General features: G+C 39.2%; 1 protein-coding gene across 3 annotated transcripts in view; it reads left to right on the plus strand.

Moving 5' to 3' along the window:
- The window catches only part of REC114 (REC114 meiotic recombination protein), a 183,228-nt gene that overhangs the window by 148,948 nt on the left and 13,847 nt on the right, over window positions 1-20,433 (plus strand). For all 3 annotated transcript variants that reach the window (XM_042252146.2, XM_042252143.2, XM_015096854.4), the window contains exon 3: window positions 15,895-15,978. In XM_042252146.2, the coding sequence (XP_042108080.1) occupies window positions 15,895-15,978 (84 nt within the window). The remainder of the gene's footprint in view (window positions 1-15,894; window positions 15,979-20,433) is intronic.

Genomic DNA, 20,433 nt, shown 5'->3' on the forward strand with positions numbered 1-20,433 from the left:
ATGTTAGGGGTTCAATTTATCAGAAGCTGTGCGTAGCATGCCACCACTACCACCTTGTCCCATTTTGTGCTGGCTATACCTCTGAACCAAATGGTAGCTTTACTCTGCAGTGGCTTTGATAGATTTGTATGACCCACTTACCCTCATTTTCCTAGCCTTACATAGTTCAGTTGTGTTGTGTTATCTGAAACTACCTTTTTTAAAAGAGTACTTCAAATCTAGTTCCCAGGAGTTCGTAATTCATCATTATATTTGTTTATAAGAAATCAATCCATGCCTTCTTTTATGCCATTGGACATTTTTACTCGTTCAGCAGTAAATGCCTACTGAATATCACTCTTTTTTAAAATTTTACTTTTACTGAGGTGTAATTGCAGTAACATTTTATTAGTTCCAGGTGTATGACGTACTGATTTGATGTTTGTATACACTGAGAAATGATCACCACAATAATCTGATTAAGCATCTGGCATCCTACACAGTTAAATTATTTTTTCTTCTGATGCGATCTTTGAAGATCTACTATCTTAGCAACTTTCAAACATACTATAGAATATTATTAACTGTGGTTGCCGTGGTATACATTACATCTTCATGACTTGTTTCATAGCTGGAAATTTGTACCTTTTGACCCTCTTCAAGCATGTGAATGTTATTCTTGAGCTAAGAGATAGAAGTGTGCATGTGGGCCTCACTCTCAAGGGGTCTCATGGACCGGAAAGCTGCATAGGACAGAGGGGTGTGTGCTGCAGCGATAGCGTGGACAAGGTATAAAGAAAGTCTTCTTAGCAGAGGTCAATGACTGGGATAAACTTTAAAAGTTTCTTAATGTACAAAAAAAAAAACTTAAGAAAAAGTAGACAAACAAATCCAGTCTTGGTGGGCAATTTTAATATACCTCTCTTAATAGCAAACAGTGGAGCAGACAAAAGTCAGTGAGCACGAGAGTATAAAACAATGAACAGTCTTGACCTAATCAACATACATACAACACTGTACCCAAAATGACTGCATGCACATTTTAAAGTATGTATAAGACAAGTGCCAAAGTCAAGTACTTGTTAGTCTAAGGAGTGCTTAGAGGACATTTTGTTCCCAACCCAGGGATCGAACCCGGGTCTCCCGCATTGCAGGCAGATGCTTTAACCTCTGAGCTACCAGGGAAGCCCCATAATATAAGTGCCAAAGTCAAGTATTTGTTAGTCTAAGGAGTGCTTAGAGGACATTTTGTAGTCGTTATAAAACTATATTGTTCAGTTGCTCAGTTATGTCCGATTCTGTGACGCCACAGAATGCAGCATGCCATGCTTCCTTGTCTTTCACTATCTCCTGGAGCTTGCTCAAACTCATGTCCATTGAGTCGATGATGCCATCCAACCATCTCACCCTCTGTCATCCCCTTCTCCTGCTTTCAATCTTTCCTAGCATCAAGGTCTTTTCCAGTGAGTCGGCTTTTTGAATATTCAGCATTGATTTCCTTTAGGGATTGACTGGTTTGATCTCCTTGCTGTCCAGGGGACTCTCAAGAGTCTTCTCCAGCACTACAGTTAGAAAGCATCAGTTCTTCAGTGCTCAGCCTTCTTTACGGCCCAACTCTCCATGATTAGTCAGTTAGTTCACTTGCTCAGTCCTGTGCAACTCTGTGACCCCATGGACTGCAGCACACCAGGCTTCCCTGTCCATCACCAACACCTGGAGCTTGCTCAGACTCATGTCCATCGATTCAGTAATGCCATCCAACCATCTTATCCTCTGTCATCCCCTTCTCCTACTGCCTTAAGTCTTTCCCAGCATCAGGGTCTTTTCTAATGAGTCACTTCTTCATATCAGATGGCCAAAGTATTGGAGCTGCAGCTTCAGTATCAGTCCTTCCAATGAATATTCAGGACTGATTTCCCTTAGGATTGACTGGTTTCATCTCCTTTCTGTTCAAGGGACTCTCAAGAGTCTTCTCCAACACTGCAGTTCAAAAGCATCAATTCTTCGGCGCTCAGCTTTCTGTATAGTCCGTCTCTCACATCTATACATAACTACTGGAGAAACCATAGCTTTGACTGTATGGACCTTTGTTGGCAAGGCAACGTCTTTGCTTTTTTATTATGCTGTCTACGTTGGTCATAGCTTTTCTTCCAAGGAGCAAGCATCTTTTAATTTTCATGGCTGCAGTCACCATCTGCAGTCATTTTGGAGCCCAAGAAAATAAAGTCTGTCACTGTTTCCATTGTTTCCTCACCTATTTGCCATGAAGTGATGGAACCAGATGCCATGATCTTTGTTTTTTGAATGTTGAGCTTTAAGCCAGCTTTTTTACTCTCCTCTTTTATTTTCATCAAGAGGTTCTTTAGTTATTCTTTGCTTTCTGTCATAAGGGTGGTGTCATCTGCATATCTGAGGTTGTTGATATTTCTCCCGGCAATCTTGATTCCAGCTTATGCTTCATCCAGCCCGACATTTTGCATGATGTACTCTGCATATAAGTTAAATAAGCAGGGTGACAATATACAGCCTTGATGTACTTGTTTCCCGGTTTGGAACCAGTCCACTGTTCCATGTCGGTTCTAACTGTTGCTTCTTGACCTGCATACAAATTTCTTAGGAGGCAGGTCAGGTGGTCTGGTATTCCTGTCTGAAGAATTTTCCACAGTTTGTTGTGATCCACACAGTCAAAGGCTTTGACATAGTCAAGAAAGCAGAAATAGATGTTTTTCTGGAACTCTCTTGCTTCTTCAGTGATCCAACAGATGTTGGCAATTTGATCTCTGGTTCCTTTGCCTTTTCTAAATCCAGCTTGAACACCTGCGAGTTCATGGTTCATATATTGCTGAAGCCTGGCCTGAAGAATTTTGAGCATTACTTTACTAGCGTATGAGATGAGTGCAGTTGTGCAGTAGTTTGAACATTCTTTGGTATTGCCTTTCTTTGGGATTGGAATGAAAACAGACCTTTTCCAATCCGGTGGCCACTGCTGAGTTTTTCAAATTTGTTGGCGTATTGAGTGCAGCACTTTCACAGCATCATCTTTTAGGACTTGAAATAGCTCAACTGGAATTCCATCACCTCCACTACCTTTATTCATAGTGATGCTTCCTAAGGCCCACTTGACTTCGCATTCCAGGATGTCTGGCTGTAGGTGAGTGATCACACCATCATGGTTATCTGGGTCGTGAAGATCTTTTTTGTATAGTTCTTCTGTGTATTCTTGCCACATCTTCTTAGTATCTTCTGCTTCTGTTAGCCCATACCATTTCTGTCCATTATTGTGCCCATCTTTGCATGAAATATTCCCTTGGTATTTCTAATTTTCTTGAAGAGATCTCTAGTCTTTCCCATTCTATTGTTTTCCGCCATTTCTTTGCATTGATCACTGAGGATCACTGAGGATCACTTTCTTATCTCTCCTTGCTATTCTTTGGAATGCTGCATTCAAATGGACATATCTTTCCTTTTCTCCTTTACCTTTCACTTTTCTTCTTTTCTCAGCTATTTTTGATGCCTCCTCAGACAACCATTTTGCCTGTTTGCATTTCTTTTTCTTGGGGATCGTCTTGATCACTGCTTCCTGTACAATGTCACGCCTCTATCCGTAATTCTTCAGGCACTTTGTTTATCAGATCTAATCTACATGATAAGAAAAGATGAAAGACTGAAAATCAGTGATTTAAACTTAGAGCTTAAATTGTTGGAAAAATAGCACGTCGAGTGTAAAGAAAACAGAAGGGAAGAAACAGAGAAGAAATCAATGAATTAGAAAGCAAATATGGAAAAATAACCAACAAAGCCAAAAATAAGTGCTTTAAAGATTAACAAAATTGATGAGCCCTAACAAAGACTGATTTTTTAAAAACTAGAGAAAATGTAATATTAAAAATGAAAAGGGGGATACCACTTGAAGAGCATTAAACATTAAAGAAATTAAAAGAAGATACTTTTCACATCTTTATATCATGCAGTTTGGTTGTTTGGATGAACTGTATAAATTTCTTGAAAAATACAACTTACCAAAACAGAAAAAAAAGAATAGAAAATTTAAGTAATACAGTATTTATTAAGAAGACAAATTCCATTATTTAAGACCTTCCCATGAAGAAAACCTCAAGGCCCATCATTTTTCTGGCAAATTCTTTCAGACATTTAAGGAAGAACTAATACTAGTCTCATACAAACTCTTGCAGACACAGAAGAAGGAAGTTCCTAATTTTTCTTATAAGGAAGATATCAAAAGAATAATTTACAGAAATATATTACAGGAGAATCTCTCTTACCTTTTTGTGAATGCAAAAGTCTTTAATGAAACATTAGCAAATTGAATACATAAAAAGGATAATATGTTACAACAAAGTAGGTTTTTTTCTCTTTTTAAAATTAATTCATTTTAATTGGAGGCCAATTCCTTTACAGTATTGTAGTGGTTTTTGCCAAACATCCCCATCACATCCCCCAGGGTCATCCCAGTGCACCAGCCAAAAGTAGGTTTTTTCAAGTATGCAAGGATAGCTTAATATTTTAAAAAATCAATGTATTTCACGATGTTGACAGAAGCTAGAAGAATTATGTGAACATTTTGATAGATTAAACTTTTCGACTCAACAGAAAAGGCCCCTTTCAAAGACTCTGCCTGTCTTCCCATCCCCTGTCTTGGTGGTGGTAGCTATGCACACGATCCTTCAGCCATATATGGAGCAGTGTGTACCTGCTGAATCCCAAGTTATTTCTTGCCTCTATCTTTGCTCGTGTTGTACTACCTGTTCTTAATCCAGTAATTTAGACTTATCCTTCAGAAGTTAGCACAGGATCCTGGGAAGATGTTGGCAGCACAGTCTCCCCTCCCCTTATATACAGTAAAAGGCCTTTGGATAACTTCTACCTCCACAGTCAATATGTAGAACATTTTTATGACCCTTAAAAGGAGAAAACTTTTCCGTAAATATCCCCTACATCTAATCCTAGGTAATTACTGACCTATCTGCTTTCTGTAGAAAATACAGATTAAATTTGTATTTTCTAGAGTTTCGCATGATCAGAATCATATAATACGAACTCTGACGTGTCTGGCTTTTTTCACCTAGTATATTTTTGAGACTCACCCATGTTATTGTCGCTCATTCTCTCTTATTGCAGAGTTGTACTCCATCTTATGTATATTCTGTAGATTATCCAATTACATGTTCCTGGACGTTTGAGTTGTTTCTAATTTGAGGCTTTTATGAATAAAGCTATCATGAACATTACTGTACAAGTTTCCTTTTTTTTTCAGTGTATAAGGTTTTGTGTAGATATGTATTTTCTTTTTCCCTGGGAAAATTCCTAAGAGTGAAATTGCTGGATAGTATGGTAAGTTTGTTTTATACTTTATAAGGAACTGCCAAATTGTTTTCCAAAGTAGTTGTGTACCATTATAAACTGACCAGCAATGCATGAGTATTCCAGCTGCTTCTTATCCTAGGCAACACTTGGTATTGTTAATCTTTTTAATTTTAGCTTACCTGTTGGGTTTGTAATGGTATCTCATTGTGATTTTAATCGACATTTCTCTGATAATGAATGCTGAGTATATTTTAAGGTGTTTATTAGCCATTAATACCTCCTCTTTCGTATTGGGATGATCAAAAGGTAACACTTCATTTGTTACCTTTTTATCAATTTTACCTTTTACCTATTGAGTTGTTTGTCAGCTTTTATTCTTTAAATTAATTTTTTTTTGGAGTATAGTTGCTTTACAGTGTGTGTTAGTTTCTACTGTGTAGCAGAATGACAACCGTAGGTGTACATGTATCTCCTCCCTGTTGGGCTTCCTCCCATCCAGGCCCCCACAGAACATCAGGTAGAGTTCCCTGTGCTACACAGTCTGTTCTCGCTGGTTATTATATACCTAGTATCAAGTGTATGTGTATTAAGTCTCAGTCTCCCAGTTCTTCCCATCCCTCCTCCCCCTTGATGTCCATATATTTGTTCTCTACGTCTGTGTCTCTGTTTCTGCTTCGCAAATAAGACCATCTATACCATTTTTCTAGATTTGACATATATGTGTTAATATGTATTTGTTCTTCTCTTTCTGACTTACTTCACTCTGTATGACACTTCCTAGGTTCCTTCATGTCTCTACAAATAGCCCAGTTTCATACCATTTTATGGCTGAGTAATATCCCACTGTATGCATGTATCCTCTGCTGATGGACATGTAGGCTGCTTCCATGTCCTGGCTATTGTAAACAGTGCCGCTGTGAACACTGGGGTAGATGTGTCTTTTTGAATTATGGTTTTTCTCTGGATAGTCTGTCAGAGGTTTTTAAAATATATATACTCTGAATTTTAAGACCTTTATCTGATGTATGTACTGTGAGCATTTTCACCCATACTATGGCTTACTTTTTCATCTTCTTAATATTGTCTTTGGAGGAGCTAAAGATTTAAATTTTTCAGTTCAGTTTATGAAATGTTGCCTCAGGGTTCATACTTTCTGTGTCCTATAAAATAACTCTTTGCCTGTAATTTATTTATTAGGCCTGAATTTATTTTCAGTTAATTTTTATACATGGTGTGAGGTAAGGGTCAAGGGTTTTTTCCCCCATATGAATAATTTACTTGTCCCAATACCATTTTTTTTTCCCAGAAGTAAGCTTCCTGGATCATATGGGAGTTCTATTTTTAATTTTTTGGTTTTTTAAAATTTATTTATTTTCATTTGTTTAAAAGACTGTGCTTTCTTTGTTGAACTAATGTGGCACTTTTATTGAAATTAATTGCCCATGTATGTGAGGGTCTGTTTCTGGAGTCTGTTCTGTGACATGACATGCCTACTCTTATGCCAAAACCATACTGTCTTGATTACCCTAATTTTATAGAGCTCTTGAAACTAGTTGTGTAAATCCTTCAATTCTACCATTTTCAAGCTTATTCTACGCCTTGTGTGTGTTCATGTGAATTTTAGAGTCAGATCTATAAATTTCTACAAGGTTTTAACTGGGATTTCCTTAAGTCAATATGTCACCTTGGAGAGAGTTAAACCTTAACACTGTCATAATCTAGTCTAAGAACATGTATATGCCTCCCTTTGTTTAGGGCTCACTTCATTTGTTACCTTTTTATCAAGTGCAACAGTCCTGCACTACCTGCTTTCCATCGTCTGACCACAGCTGTTGCCAGTCGTTTGTCCGGATTTCTAGTTGTTTATGAGAGAAGTATGATTTTTGACTCTCATATTCCTTCTTGGCCAGAAATGGCATCATAGCTTTTGAATCTTCTCAAAGTGTTAGTCGCTTAGTGTTAGTGTTAGCTTAGTGTTAGTGTTAGTCGCTTAGTCGCTTAGTTAGTGTCCAGCTCTTTGTGACCCCGTGGACTGTGTAGCCCACCAGGCTGCTCTGTCCATGGCATTTTCCAGGCAAGAATACTAGAGTGGGTAGCCATTCCCTTCAAACCTAGGTCTCCTGAGTTGCAGCAGACTCTTGACCATCTGAACCACCATGGAAGCCCTGAATCTTCTCAGAAAGTGAAGTCGCTCAGTCGTGTCCAGCTCTGCAATTCCTGGACTGTAGCCCACCAAGCTCCTCTGTCCATGGGATTCTCCAGGCAAGAGTACTGGAGTGGGTTGCCATTTCCTTCTCATTTAGAGGATTAATGGCCCAGTTTCTTCAAAAAAAAAAGAAAGAAAAGTAAGGAGAAAAAAGAGATGAAAGAAAGAATCAGTGGGTTACCAGACTTACGAGACATATTAATCGTCATAGTATGTAGATCATATTTGGACCCCTATTCAAAAAAATGAAGCAGTGTAAAATAAAATCAGAAACATGAACAGTGATAAAGACATTTGATGGTATTATGGAGTTGTGAAATAAGATTGACCATATTATGAAAACGGTGACTGGAAGATAGGTATGTGGTAGTTCATTATACTGTTTTCTGTACTGTCATAAATGTTTGAAAATCTATTTTGCAAACTTGAACATAAATTGTTTCAAAATAAAAGTCTCTTAAAAATCACTTAAGGGGTTATCTCCTCCGACCTCATCATCTAATGCCTCTTTTCTGCGCTTCTGCAGACACGTGAACTTGCCACCTTTGTTTTGTTTCTTCCTGCTGAATGGTTCATTTGATTGATTTCCTCAAACTATTGGTCCCTGGGGGTGGGGGCCATGTGTTATTTGACTTGGAATCATAGAATCTGGTACATAACTGGCACATGTTAGATCCTTAATAAATATTTTTGGAACAGATTGTGACTTTTCATGGCATATTGTGATTTCTAGATGTTAAACATTCTAAAATGTGGTCTTTGTTTTGTTGACATTATTCATTAATATTTATGTATCTTACACCTTCAAAACAGCCTGTATTTCAGCATGAAGCCAAACTATTTATATACCTCTTACAAATCAGGAAAATATAACTCTAAATTGAGGCAGGTTACTGAATGGCTGTGTGTTTGAACTGAGATAGGGTTATGTTTATCCTCATGGTAAGTGTGGTGTAGTTCTTTCCAAGTAAGACAATTATTTCTTCTCCAAGTACAGTATTGTGTATTTCTAAATGTAGTGAAAAATGTCCATATTCAAATCTAAGATCAAAATCTATCCTCATACCAACTATAAATTATTTTTTGTTACTTATTTTTTGTTATTTGCTTAATAAATAGCAATTGGTTGTGATTATTGACATTTTAAGATTAAAAAATCCAATTCTTTTGCTTTCTTTCTTCATTCTGCACATCACCTTCATATTCTGTAGCAGCTCCCTTATCATGGATATTTTCTTTCCTGTTTTCAGTGTAATTTGAACCTCGCAAACCCTGAGCTCCAAGGAAAGTGAGTCAGAAAAACAATCATGATGGTTAAGTCAGAGTCTCCTTTTCAAATAAGCCACCTGGCACCTCAGTGCTTCACATTCATGGTACCTTTTGGTACCCTGGGCTTGGGCACTCACTTGTATTGTGAATTGGTTAGTCATCAAGTTATTTTTGTAACCATATTCTCCTGTGCTCTTTTCCTCTCATTCAGAGTATCTGTAGCAAATGTGAGCACTTTCTCTTGTTATTTCCATAAAAGTTAAATGCTGTGTTTTCTTTAGGGCCCTTACAATCATATCTAGCATGGTTTTAAAGCTAATTTACCTAGCTAAATGCCAGCGACCACTATGATACCCTCTTGACTTGCTTGCTCAAACTAGTTGGTGAAGTCAGACCTGAGAGGTTTCTAAAGCACTAGAGAAAGTGGCTCAGTGACAGTATCAACACCAAGGGAAACAGGCTTGGTTACGGTGAGGACACAGGTAGTTTTCCCCACCAGCCCTGTCTACATCTAATCTCTGCGTCCATTTATTTACATCCTTTTCTCTCTTACTTTGTTGGCTTCATTTTGGTTTCAGTTCAGTTCAGTCACTCAGTTGTGTCCGACTCTTTGCGACCCCATGAACTGCAGCACGCCAGGCCTCCCTGTCCATCACAATTCCCGGAGTCCACCCAAACCCATGTCCATCAAGTCGGTGATGCCACCCAACTGTCTCATCCTCTGTCATCCCCTTCTCCTCCTGCCCTCAATCTTTCCCAGTATCAGGGTCTTTTCAAATGAGTCAGCTCATCACATCAGGTGGCCAAAGTAATGGAGTTTCACCTTCAGCATCAGTCCTTCCAATGAACACCCAGGACTGATCTCCTTTAGAATGGACTGGTTGGATCTCCTTGCAGTCCAAGGGACTCTCAAGAGTCTTCTCCAACACCACAGCTCAAAAGCATCAATTCTTCTGTACTCAGCTTTCTTGAGAGTCCAACTCTCACATCCATACATGACCACTAGAAAAACCATAGGCTTGACTAGACGGACCTTAGTCGGCAAAGGAATGTCTCTGCTTTTGAATATGCTGTCTAGGTTGGTCGTAACTTTCCTTCCAAGGAGTAAGTGTCTTTTAATTTCATGGCTGCAATCACCATCTGCAGTGATTTTAGAGCCCAGAAAAATAAAGTCTGACACCGTTTCCATTGTTTCCCCATCTGTTTGCCATGAAGTGTTGGGACCAGATGCCATGATCTTAGTTTACTGAATGTTGAACTTTAAGCCAACTTTTTCACTCTTCTCTTTCACTTTCAAGAGGCTCTTTAGTTCTTCTTCACTTTCTGCCATAAGAGTGGTGTCATCTGTATACCTGAGGTTATTGGTATTTCTCCCGGCAATCTGGATTCCAGCTTGTGCTTCCTCCAGCCCAGCATTTCTCATGATGTACTCTGCATATAAGTTAAATAAGCAGGGTGACAATATACAGCCTTGATGTACTCTTTTTTTTTCCTATTTGGAACCAGTCTGTTGTTCCATGTCCAGTTCTAACTGTTGCTTCTGACCTGCATATAGGTTTCTCAAGAGGCAGGCTAGGTGGTCTGGTATTCCCATCTCTTTGAGAATTTTCCACAGTTTATTGTGATCATTTTGGTTTATCTTTATAATAACTTGTAACTCTTACTTATAATGACAGGGACCAAGGAGAACATGGATAACTAAAATCTAGAAATGAAGTTCATAATTTATAATACTTGAAAGTCGAAGCCTGAGGCTCTCTTTATATAAAAGTGCAGTGTGACCCCCACCTTGGAGTCGTGTGGTGTTCTGGCCACTGCACCTCAAGGAGACTGCAGAGCTGGACAGCATGAGAGGATGGGTCAAAGTATGGCTGGAGGAAATAGGGGGTGTCAGCGATTGGCATTCTTTTTTATTCAACAGATATGCAAGATACAAAGATGAATGTTCTTCATAGTTTTCGATAAAGGGGGAACTAGAAGGGGAGAGACAGAATGACAGACAGGCACACAGACATTACAGTGCACAGCACCTCCTGACTGCTGGTTTCAGTGCAGATTTTCAGCCCTTATTTTTAAGCTGTCCCTGGACATCACCTGACATCGCTGACCATTCTTCACTAGAAAGTCTCACTCCTCTAAGCTTCCACACTCCTCATCCTAGTCTCGAGTTCTGGATATTGGCTTCTGTTCTTTTTGTCTTATAATAAATTTGGTGTTTCCTAGAGTATTCCACTTCTCTTCCTTCCCGTTATCAATTCCAAACCATTTTTCTACCCCAGCACTTTCAGGGCATTTGGCAGACTCACCAGTTAACAGTGGGTTCCTTTGGCTGGGTGGGGGGACAGCATCCCAGGCGAGCTCCGTGGGTGGGTGTGATGCATCCTCCCTTCCTTTTGGGCAGCTTCTGGGTCTCTTTTAAACCCTAGCACAGTGGCTGGCCATAGCAGGAGCTCAGAGACGGTGTGTGTTTCAGTAGGAGCAGGTGCAGCATGCTGTGGGAGCGCAGAGCAAGTCACTTAACTGAGGAAGTTAGAAAAGGTGGCACAGAGGAGCCATCTCCTTAAAGGAGATTCCGAGAGGTGGATTTTCAAAGATAAGGAGATCAACTATTAAAATGTAGGACTGTATGAATGACAAGTAGTTAGGTATACAGACTTCTTTTTACTAAATCCCAAAACATTAGAATGAAAAAGCTCTTTCTGTATCTTGAATAAGATGAAGTGTAAATTTTAAAAAGGCAAAGTGTTCTACATCATTGGACAGGTAATAAATTTGTGGATCTCATTCCCAAGAAACTACATTGGCATGAAATATTTTGTTGATTTTCATGAAATTTCATTATTTCATTCAGTAAAACTTGCTGAATCATCTTTTAAGTGTCAGAGATTATAATGAGTGTTATATGTATTGCTGTTGTGATTGTTTAGTTACTAAGTCATGTCCGATTCTTTGCAACCCCATGGACTGTAACCCTCCAGGCTCTTCTGTCCATGGGATTCTCCAGGCAGGAATACTGGCGTGGGTTGCCATTTTCTTCTCCAGGGGAGCTTCCCTACCCAGGGATTGAACACGAGTCTCCTGCCTTAGCAGGCATATTCTTTACCACTGAGCCACCAAGATTTCCCATTGTATGTATAATAGTAAGCAAAACAAACATAGCCTCTGCCTGTCTGGGCTAATAGTCTAGTGAAAAAATAGACGTTAAACAATCAACACACACACACATACACACAAACTGATAAGTGCTATGAAAGAAAAAAGTCTGGTGCTATTGTAAAGTGTCCTAGGGTTACCCAGCTGAGATTTGGGTTAGGGGGAAATGAACAGTGGTTAGAGGTTAACTTGGTTAAAAAGCGGGGAGAAGAGGCAGAGGGAAGAGATGTGTGAAGTTCTAAGGAAGGGTGGTTTGGCTAAGCTGAAAAGTAAGAGCCATAAGATGGCTCATCTCAAAGGTGTTGTCAGGGAGGAAGGCCATACCTGTTCTGGCACAGCCACTCCAGAGTCCTGAACTGAGGGGCTGCAGGAGCTAATCTAGTGACATTTGCTAAACATTGCAATAGTTCCCAAGGATTCAAGGGGTAGGTAGTAAGACACAGTACTCTTGCCTGGAAAATCCCATGGACTGAGAAGCCTGGTCGGCTACAGTCCGTGGGGTCGCTAAGAGTCGGACATGACTGAGTGATGTCGCTTTCACTTTTCACTTTCATGCATTGGAGAAGGAAATGGCAACTCACTCCAGTGTTCTTGCCTGGAGAATCCCAGGGACGGGGGAGCCTGGTGGGCTGCCATCTATGGAGTCACATGGAGTCGGACACGACTGAAGCGACTTAGCAGCAGCAGCAGCAAGACACATAGAACCTGCCTTGCACTGCCTAGGGATTCCTCCTCATTCTTATCAGGGACAAAGAAATGTAACTAATTACAGTATAGCATGGTAAGTACAAGATCCTGAGAGAGCATAGAATTCCGAGAGGTCAGCCAGCTTTGCCTTGTGGGGTTTAGTTGGGATAAAGTGGGGTTTTAAAAGACCAGTGAAAAAGGAAGGCCACTTCAGGAACAAGCTCTACAACAAAATCAGCGTGTGAGGAGCAGCCTGATGCAGCAGAGACAGCGTACGTTAGGAGGGTGGTGGGATGAGAAAGCTGTTTGGGGATTGGCTCTCTGAGACCTGGGCATTGGCTGGTGTTGAGGGAGCAGTGAGGAAAGGAGCCCAGTGGGATGCCAGGTTGATCACTCGGGGTGGTGACTGGGATGTGTGATGCCACACGTGGAGGCAGCCGCATGGAACGGCAGTGTCTGTGGAGAAAACTCCCAACCTGGCTGAGCATGGAGGGGTGTGTGAGCTAGCCAAGTGAAGTCTCAGGGGTCCACAGTGGACTAGAGGGAGGAAGTCAGAGGACTAGAGGAAGTCAGGCCAGGGCCAGGGCCCGCTCATCTATTTTCTAATAAACTTTTTATTCTAGAATAGCTTTGGATTTACAGAATAATTGTAAAGATAGTACAGGGTTCCCATAGAGGGATTTATTTAGGTCCTGCTTTCATCTCTTCCTTGAGTTTATGCCATATTGGAATGGGAATTCTTGTTTACCCAAATATTCCCACATGCATGCATAGGAGGCTTAATGTGGTTGAAAAGTCAAAACAATATAAAAGGATACATAGTAAAAAATCTTACTTCAACCTCTGCCCCATCCGTACTGTTCACTCTCGCTCCCTACAGATAATGATTTTTATTAGTCTCTTGTGTACTCATCCTTCCAGTTTTTATAATGTTGTTGTTATTGTTCAGTCGCTGAGCTGTGACTGACTCTTTTGCGTTCCCGTGGATGGTAGCCTGCCAGCCTTCGCTGCCCCTAGAATTTTCCAGGTGAGAATACTGCAGTTGGTTGCCATTTCCTTCTCCCTGACTCAGGGATCAGATCCAGACTCCTGCATTGGCAGGCAGATTCTTTACCACCGAGCCACCAGGGAAGCCCTTTTAAAATGTAAATGCAAGCAGATAATAAGAGTATACCTTGTATGTTCCCTCCTTTCCTTATACAAAGATATCACATCATGGACATTGTTCTGTAGCTTGCTTTCCAGCAGAACAGTGTACCTCACAGATCAACACATAAAGACCTGCACTGTCCAGGAAGGGAGCTGTAGGCCAGCCGTGGCTACTGAGCGCTTGAAATGTGACTGGTGCAGCTGAAAAACAGAATTTTAACTTTTATTTAAAATTTAGGTTTAAAAATTAAAGCACTGTAAAATATTTTCCCACTAAACTCTATTGATTTGGTAGGATTGCATTTCTCGTTAGCCATTTAAAATACAGCATCTCAGCTGAGATGTGGTATAAGTGTGAATCACATACTGAATTTCAAAGACTTAGTCCCCAAAAAAAGAGAACATAAACTCTTAATAATGTTTTACAGTGTTTGATCATGTTTTGATATATTAGTCGCTCAGTCATGTCTGACTCTTTATGACCCCATGAACTGTAGCCCACCAGGCTCCTCTGTCCATGGGATTCTCTAGGCCAAGAATACTGGAGTGGATTGCTATTTCCTACTCCATTTTGATGTATTAAGTTAAATACTAAAATTTTACCGGTTTATTTATATCTTTAAAATGTAGCTAGTAGACAGTTTAAAATTACATAGGTGGTTCAAATTATACTTCTACTGGACAGCACTGATATAGAGCATCACGGTTTTTTTTTTTACAGTTGTTTAGTGTGTCATTGCATAGAGTATCATACTTTAACCAGTCCACTGTTGATGTATACCTGAGTTGTTTCCAATCTTTTACCATTAAAAATATGGAAATGCTTAACCCCATCCATGCATCACTTCGTATGTGCAAACTGATCTGTGAAGGGAATCCTCAGTCCAGCAGAGGCTGCTGGGTTGAAGAGCAGAAGCATTCGTGATTCTGATAACACCATGCCCTCCATAAGGCTCCTCCTAGCAATGTATGTGCACCAGTTTCCCACATGCTTCCATTTTAAACAGCGGTTTCTACATGTTGGAGGTAATAATGAATACGTTTCTTTTTGCTGATTCTGAGAGAGTTTTAAAAAGAAATCACGAATGGTTTGCCTGACTTGTTTTTTCATTACCAAAAAAAAAAAAAAAAAAAAAGACTCCTATTAATGATAGAATTCTTAGAATTAGCATTTTAGAATGGTCTTTTTTTTCTCCTTTAAAAAAAAAGTCAAGAAATTAACCTACAGTTTTCCTGAACAACAAATTTCTTTGCAGGTTGTAGCTTTCATCATATCCATATCTAGGAAGGGAGATTTGATGAGTTCAGAAACCTTTTTTATAAAGAGCTGTAGACATCTTGCGTCCCTCCAGCGCCCCCACTGGCTGTGGTGGACTAACACTAAGGCAAATGCAGTTGCTCGATTCTGTATACTGTCGGTTTATCAGTTCCCCGAGTGAGTTGTTAGTACTAAATGCTAAGCACTTCTCATGAGCGGCCATAGTCATTAGGCAGCCCATTCTATTTACATTATTAGTAAGCTACAGAAAAGTCTATCTTTACACCTTTAGGATCCAGCAGTTGTCCCTCCCTTGAGATTTATGTGCCCTCCCTCTACTGCTCTGCCTTTTTTGTTTTCTTTTCAGATTGAAATGAATAACTAGACATTCGGCATCCCAAACCAAATTGCTTCCATTTTTCCATTCATAGGAATCTGAAAATAAGATTCTCATGAAGAGAAATCTCACTATATAGTTGGGGATGTGGCAGATAACTTAATGAATTAGTATAATGGAAACCTTTGGCTTCCAGGAATTATAAATTTATATTTTGCCAAATCCTAGAGGCGTAACATTGTATTTTATAGCAAATATCTTTAATGGTTTGTTGATTTTCAATATGAAAAGGTTAAGAAAAGCAATACAAGCTGAGACTGTTAATGTTGATCATGATTCAGGAAGAGCACTGAGATACTGGGACTCATTGGAAGGGCCATCCTTGGCAGTTGGTGATATTGAGTCATTTCTATTGTGCTTGTTATAAAATAACTAAATAGACAACTTTCTAATACGAAGGAGCAGCATCACAACTATTCTTCATGTCTCTTTTGCTTCTGTTGCTAATTTTGCTTAATTATTTTGTTTCAGGAGGGGTTTTCACTCATCGGTAGCAAGAACTGGTTGAAGATTGTAAGACGCATGGATTGTCTGTTGTTTGGAACAACAATAAAGGTAAGATTCTGTGTGGCGAACTGTTTTCAAGCAACTGTTCATACACTTCTCATCTGCTAAGTGAGCATGGGAGTGGGTGCAGGAGCGTCTCTTTGCAGGTGAAATGGTACTGGGAAGGACACATTTGTTTAAGAAAGGTTTGCATTCTGAGCAAAACATGAAACAAGGACTATCGAGAGGCAGAAGCATAGTTAATAAGGGGATGACGCTGAAGAACCAGGGCTGTGATTGATCTGTCAATACCTGCCTGACGGAGCTCTGCGACCATTCTCCATCTCCCCAAACAAATTGGGAGAAGGTGGAGTTACATCATTGTTTGTCTTGCTGTTTAGATTTTAAAGGTGGCGTGCTTTCAAATGCTTCACTGAATGTCTTTTCATTTTTCTCTCTTTAATACTAAATAATAAAATTCCTTTTTATTTGCTTTCTTGGCTGTATTAAACATAAAGAATGATCCTCATGAAAGCAACATGAAAACTAATCACCTGTATTATTTTCTTTCAGAAATAACTGTAAAAACCAATCTGTTAACATTCACTGACTAGATAATCACTGAAGTTCAGGTAAAAGATCCTAATTTTTATTGGGCTCATAAACTGAGAGTTGAAAGAGGTCTTCAAGAGCACCAGCCACTCCAGAGGATCCCCAGAGAATTCAGAGGGTCCATGAACTGCATGGATTTTCACTGACTTTTAACTGAAATTTATGATTTCGTTCAGCAATGCTAGTTGGCATCAGCCCACACCTGCACCAGTAGAAATTGAATGTCTTCGTGTAGCTTTTTAGCTGTCTCAGATATCTTCAATGGCATTTATGCTCATCGCACCCCAATGTTGTGGTGGTGGTCAGTCCTGCTGCTGGATCTTTTTATTGAGTACGTTAGTAAGGAAGCATGTATCTTATTAGAGTATAAATTAGTGTTAACAGTGTGATGAATTATCTAAGTATACTTCAGTATAATTGGTTTCCTTTGAACTCATATATTTTATGTGATTAAAAACATTTTTCTGAGAAGGGGTCCTCTGGCTTCATCTGACTGCCAAAAGGGTCTGAAGCACATACTCAAAACATTCAGGAGCCCGTTTTCATTTCACATGTGAGGGGACTGAATTCAACATAAGCCAGTAGCCAACTAGCTATCAGAAAACTGGACCACCCATTGGTCTCCTGACTCCTATCGATGGTGTCACATTGAATGAATGTATGTGTCTTCTAAAAAGTTATATTATGCCACGTGTCTGATATTTGAGTTTTAATTTTTTTTGTTATTAAAATTTTTTAAAATAACTGTAAAGGGGAAAATAATTTGACTGCTCAAAAAAAATCACTAACATTTTAAAGTTTTTTCTAGGCATATATATTGTATCAGTCAGAATAATGTTCAGATGCATGTGACCAAAATTCCAAGTGTAATGGCCCCACCCTGCAAAATAAAGGCTTATTTTTTCCACTAAATAGAAAAGCCAGAAGCAGGCAGTTTCTGGCAGCTGGCTCAGCAGCTCCACTGTACCAAAGTCCTTTGTACCTTTGCAATTCCCTTGGCCTTGCCTTCACATTTTCAAAATGGCTACTACAGCTCTGGCATATTTCCATTCGTGGGAAACCAGCTTCATCTGTTCCTTTTATAAGGAAAGCATAAACTTCCCTGTAAGGCTCTCTACCTCCCATAGTCCCTGAAAGATGTCTGCTTCTGTCTCAGGGACCAGAACAGTGTAATGTGGTCATCCCCATCTGCCAAGATTAGCCAGTGACTGTTTGGCTTATCCAGCCTCTGGTACGGACTGCCTCATGGCGGTGAACAGTGTCTGCCATACAGATAATTTATAATTTGGGGATTGTGGTTTACAGAGGGCTTTGTATCCTGCTTTCCTCACTTAACATTGTATCTGGAACATTATACCAAGGCATTTCTTAGTCTTTGAGACATGATTTTCTATGACTACCTAGTATTTTTATTGTTTGGATGCCCCATGAATCGGTTAACAAATTCCTGATTTTTCAGTATTGTAAAAATGTTTTGATTTTCTTTAGGATTTATTTACAGAGTTCTTGAGATGAAAGTACTAGAAGTATGAATGTGTATTTCGCAGATGTGCCCTCTGGATAGGTCTTTCCTGTTTCTACAGCACTGACGATCTATAAAAATGCCTATTTGTCCAAGTCCTCTCCAACAGGGTGATATAATTTAAATTTAAAAACTAATTTCTAATTTGATAAGCAAAAATGAGCATCTTCCTTTAATTTTCATTTCTTTGGTAACTAGTGAGAATGAATATTTTTGTGTGTGTTTGTTAGCCAGCCATCTGTATTTCTTCTGTGAATCACCATCTACCGCTTTTGCCTAATTTTTCTCTTCAAAGTCTTTACTCTCTCTGTGTAGAGATTACATGTTAAATGCATGTATTTTGTGTAGTTATATAATTTTAAAAGTGATTATGTATATACCATATACTTTATATGTAGATTTTTAAATATTCAAGTTTAGGATCCTTTTGCCTGTTGTTATTGGAATGGTATTCTTTATCCAAAGGTATTTCTAGCTGTCTAGTACCAGATTTTTTCTGAATTATTTTAAATTTAGCTTCCTTACTAAACTGCTATTAGCTCTGGTAATTTAATTCTAGGAAAGTAATTTTATAATCTGCAAACAAGGATAATTTTCTTCCTATAGTTTATACTTACTATTTTTCTCACCTTACTGGATTATCTAGATCTTCCAGAACACTGTAATTTGACAGTTATACAGTCATCCTTGACATCTTGCTGACTTGAATGGGAACAAGTGTGTAGATGTTAAGAATATTTCTGCCTGTTGATTGGATATTCTTTACCATGTTAGGGAGATATCCTTCAACTATAGTTTATTTACTGAAACTTTTATCAGGATTACATATTAAATTTTAACTCCTATCAAGATCATTCTTCATTTCACTTTTTTTAATCCTTTGATATAATACTGAGCCAACACACTGTTATTTTTGCCTTATTTGACAAAGGGCACACAACTTTTTTGTTTCTTAACTTGGATAACTTGTAGTTACAAGTACTGCAAAACAAACATTTTTCTATAAATTGATAAATAGAAATATTTAGAAATAAAATATTTGTTCCTTTATCAGAAATTTAACATAAATTCAAGGGGCAATAAAGACTACGTTTCTTTTCTCTTTGGCTGAAATAAGTAGATTGTAAAAGATCTGCCTGTTTGTAATATGGGCTTCTTTTTTTTTCAGTAATTGTAATCAAAATGATCTTGGCTGATTGGCTAACAGTCAACATTTAATTCCTTATGTGAAAAGACTGATTCAAAGGAATAATCCTAAACCACTGTTGTGACTCACCTCCAGTAACTCACCGAAGAATATTTTCATGGTTCTCTCTGGCCTCAGCCTTGAGTATCACCTCTTGGTTTCAAAACAAAGGATCAAAGAAGACGTTGAAGTCCCTTTTCCATGCTCCCCCACCCCCAGTTTCTACTTAGAGGAATTCACTGCTAGTGGTGGGGTAAACTGCTCCAGCTGGGGTCCTAGTGACGATGGGAAATTCTTACAGATCTGGGTGATGAATCTAAAACCAGCAGGAAGACACGGCCACATTTGTGAGGATTCTCACATCTCCTCGGCTGTCTTCCTACGTGGTGCTGACTGGGCCCATGTCTTCGTGTTGCTGATACCCTGATACATTAGCTACAGAGCCTGCAGCTTAAGATCTCTGCATGGAGATGCCATTCACACTTGTGAGTCAGTATGTGATGGGCCCAATGCTTCCCAGAAGGTGAAGCCTCATTTTCTTGTGTGTACATGAAGATAAGTGTAAAGAGATAAGCACTTATCCTTAACGTTTGTTTCTTCACGGAGTTTTCTATTAGTTGTAAGAACTGAAGTATTTTGAAGGAGGGTGGGAACACTTTAACATATAAGTCACCACTTTTGTTGTTGTTCTTCAGCCACTAAGTTGTGTCCAGCTCTTTGCGACCCCATGGACATCAGGCTTCCTTGTCCTTTACTGTCTCCTGGAGTTTGCCCAAACTCATGTCCATTGAGTCAATGCCATCCAACTATCTCATCCTTTTTCACACCCTATTCCTCATGCCCTCAATCTTTCCTGGCATTAAGGTCTATTCCAGTGAGTTGGCCAAAGTATTGAGATTCAGCTTCAACATCAGCCCTTCAAATGAATATTCAGGGTTGATTTCCTCTAGGATTGATGGTTTGATCTCCTTGCTATCCAAGGGACTCATAAGAGTCTCCTCCAGCACCACAGTTCAAAAGCATCAATTTTTTTGGTGCTCAGCATTCTTTATGGCCCAACCCTCACATCTGTACATGACTACTGGAAAAACCATAGCTTCAACTGTGTGGGCCTGTGTCAGCAAAGTGATGTCTGATGTCTTACTTTTTAATACACTGTCTAGTTCTGTCATAGCTTTTCCTCCAAGGAGCAAGCGTCTTTTAA

This window comes from Ovis aries, chromosome 7 (assembly GCF_016772045.2).
Source record: "Ovis aries strain OAR_USU_Benz2616 breed Rambouillet chromosome 7, ARS-UI_Ramb_v3.0, whole genome shotgun sequence".
Taxonomy (NCBI): domain Eukaryota; kingdom Metazoa; phylum Chordata; class Mammalia; order Artiodactyla; family Bovidae; genus Ovis; species Ovis aries.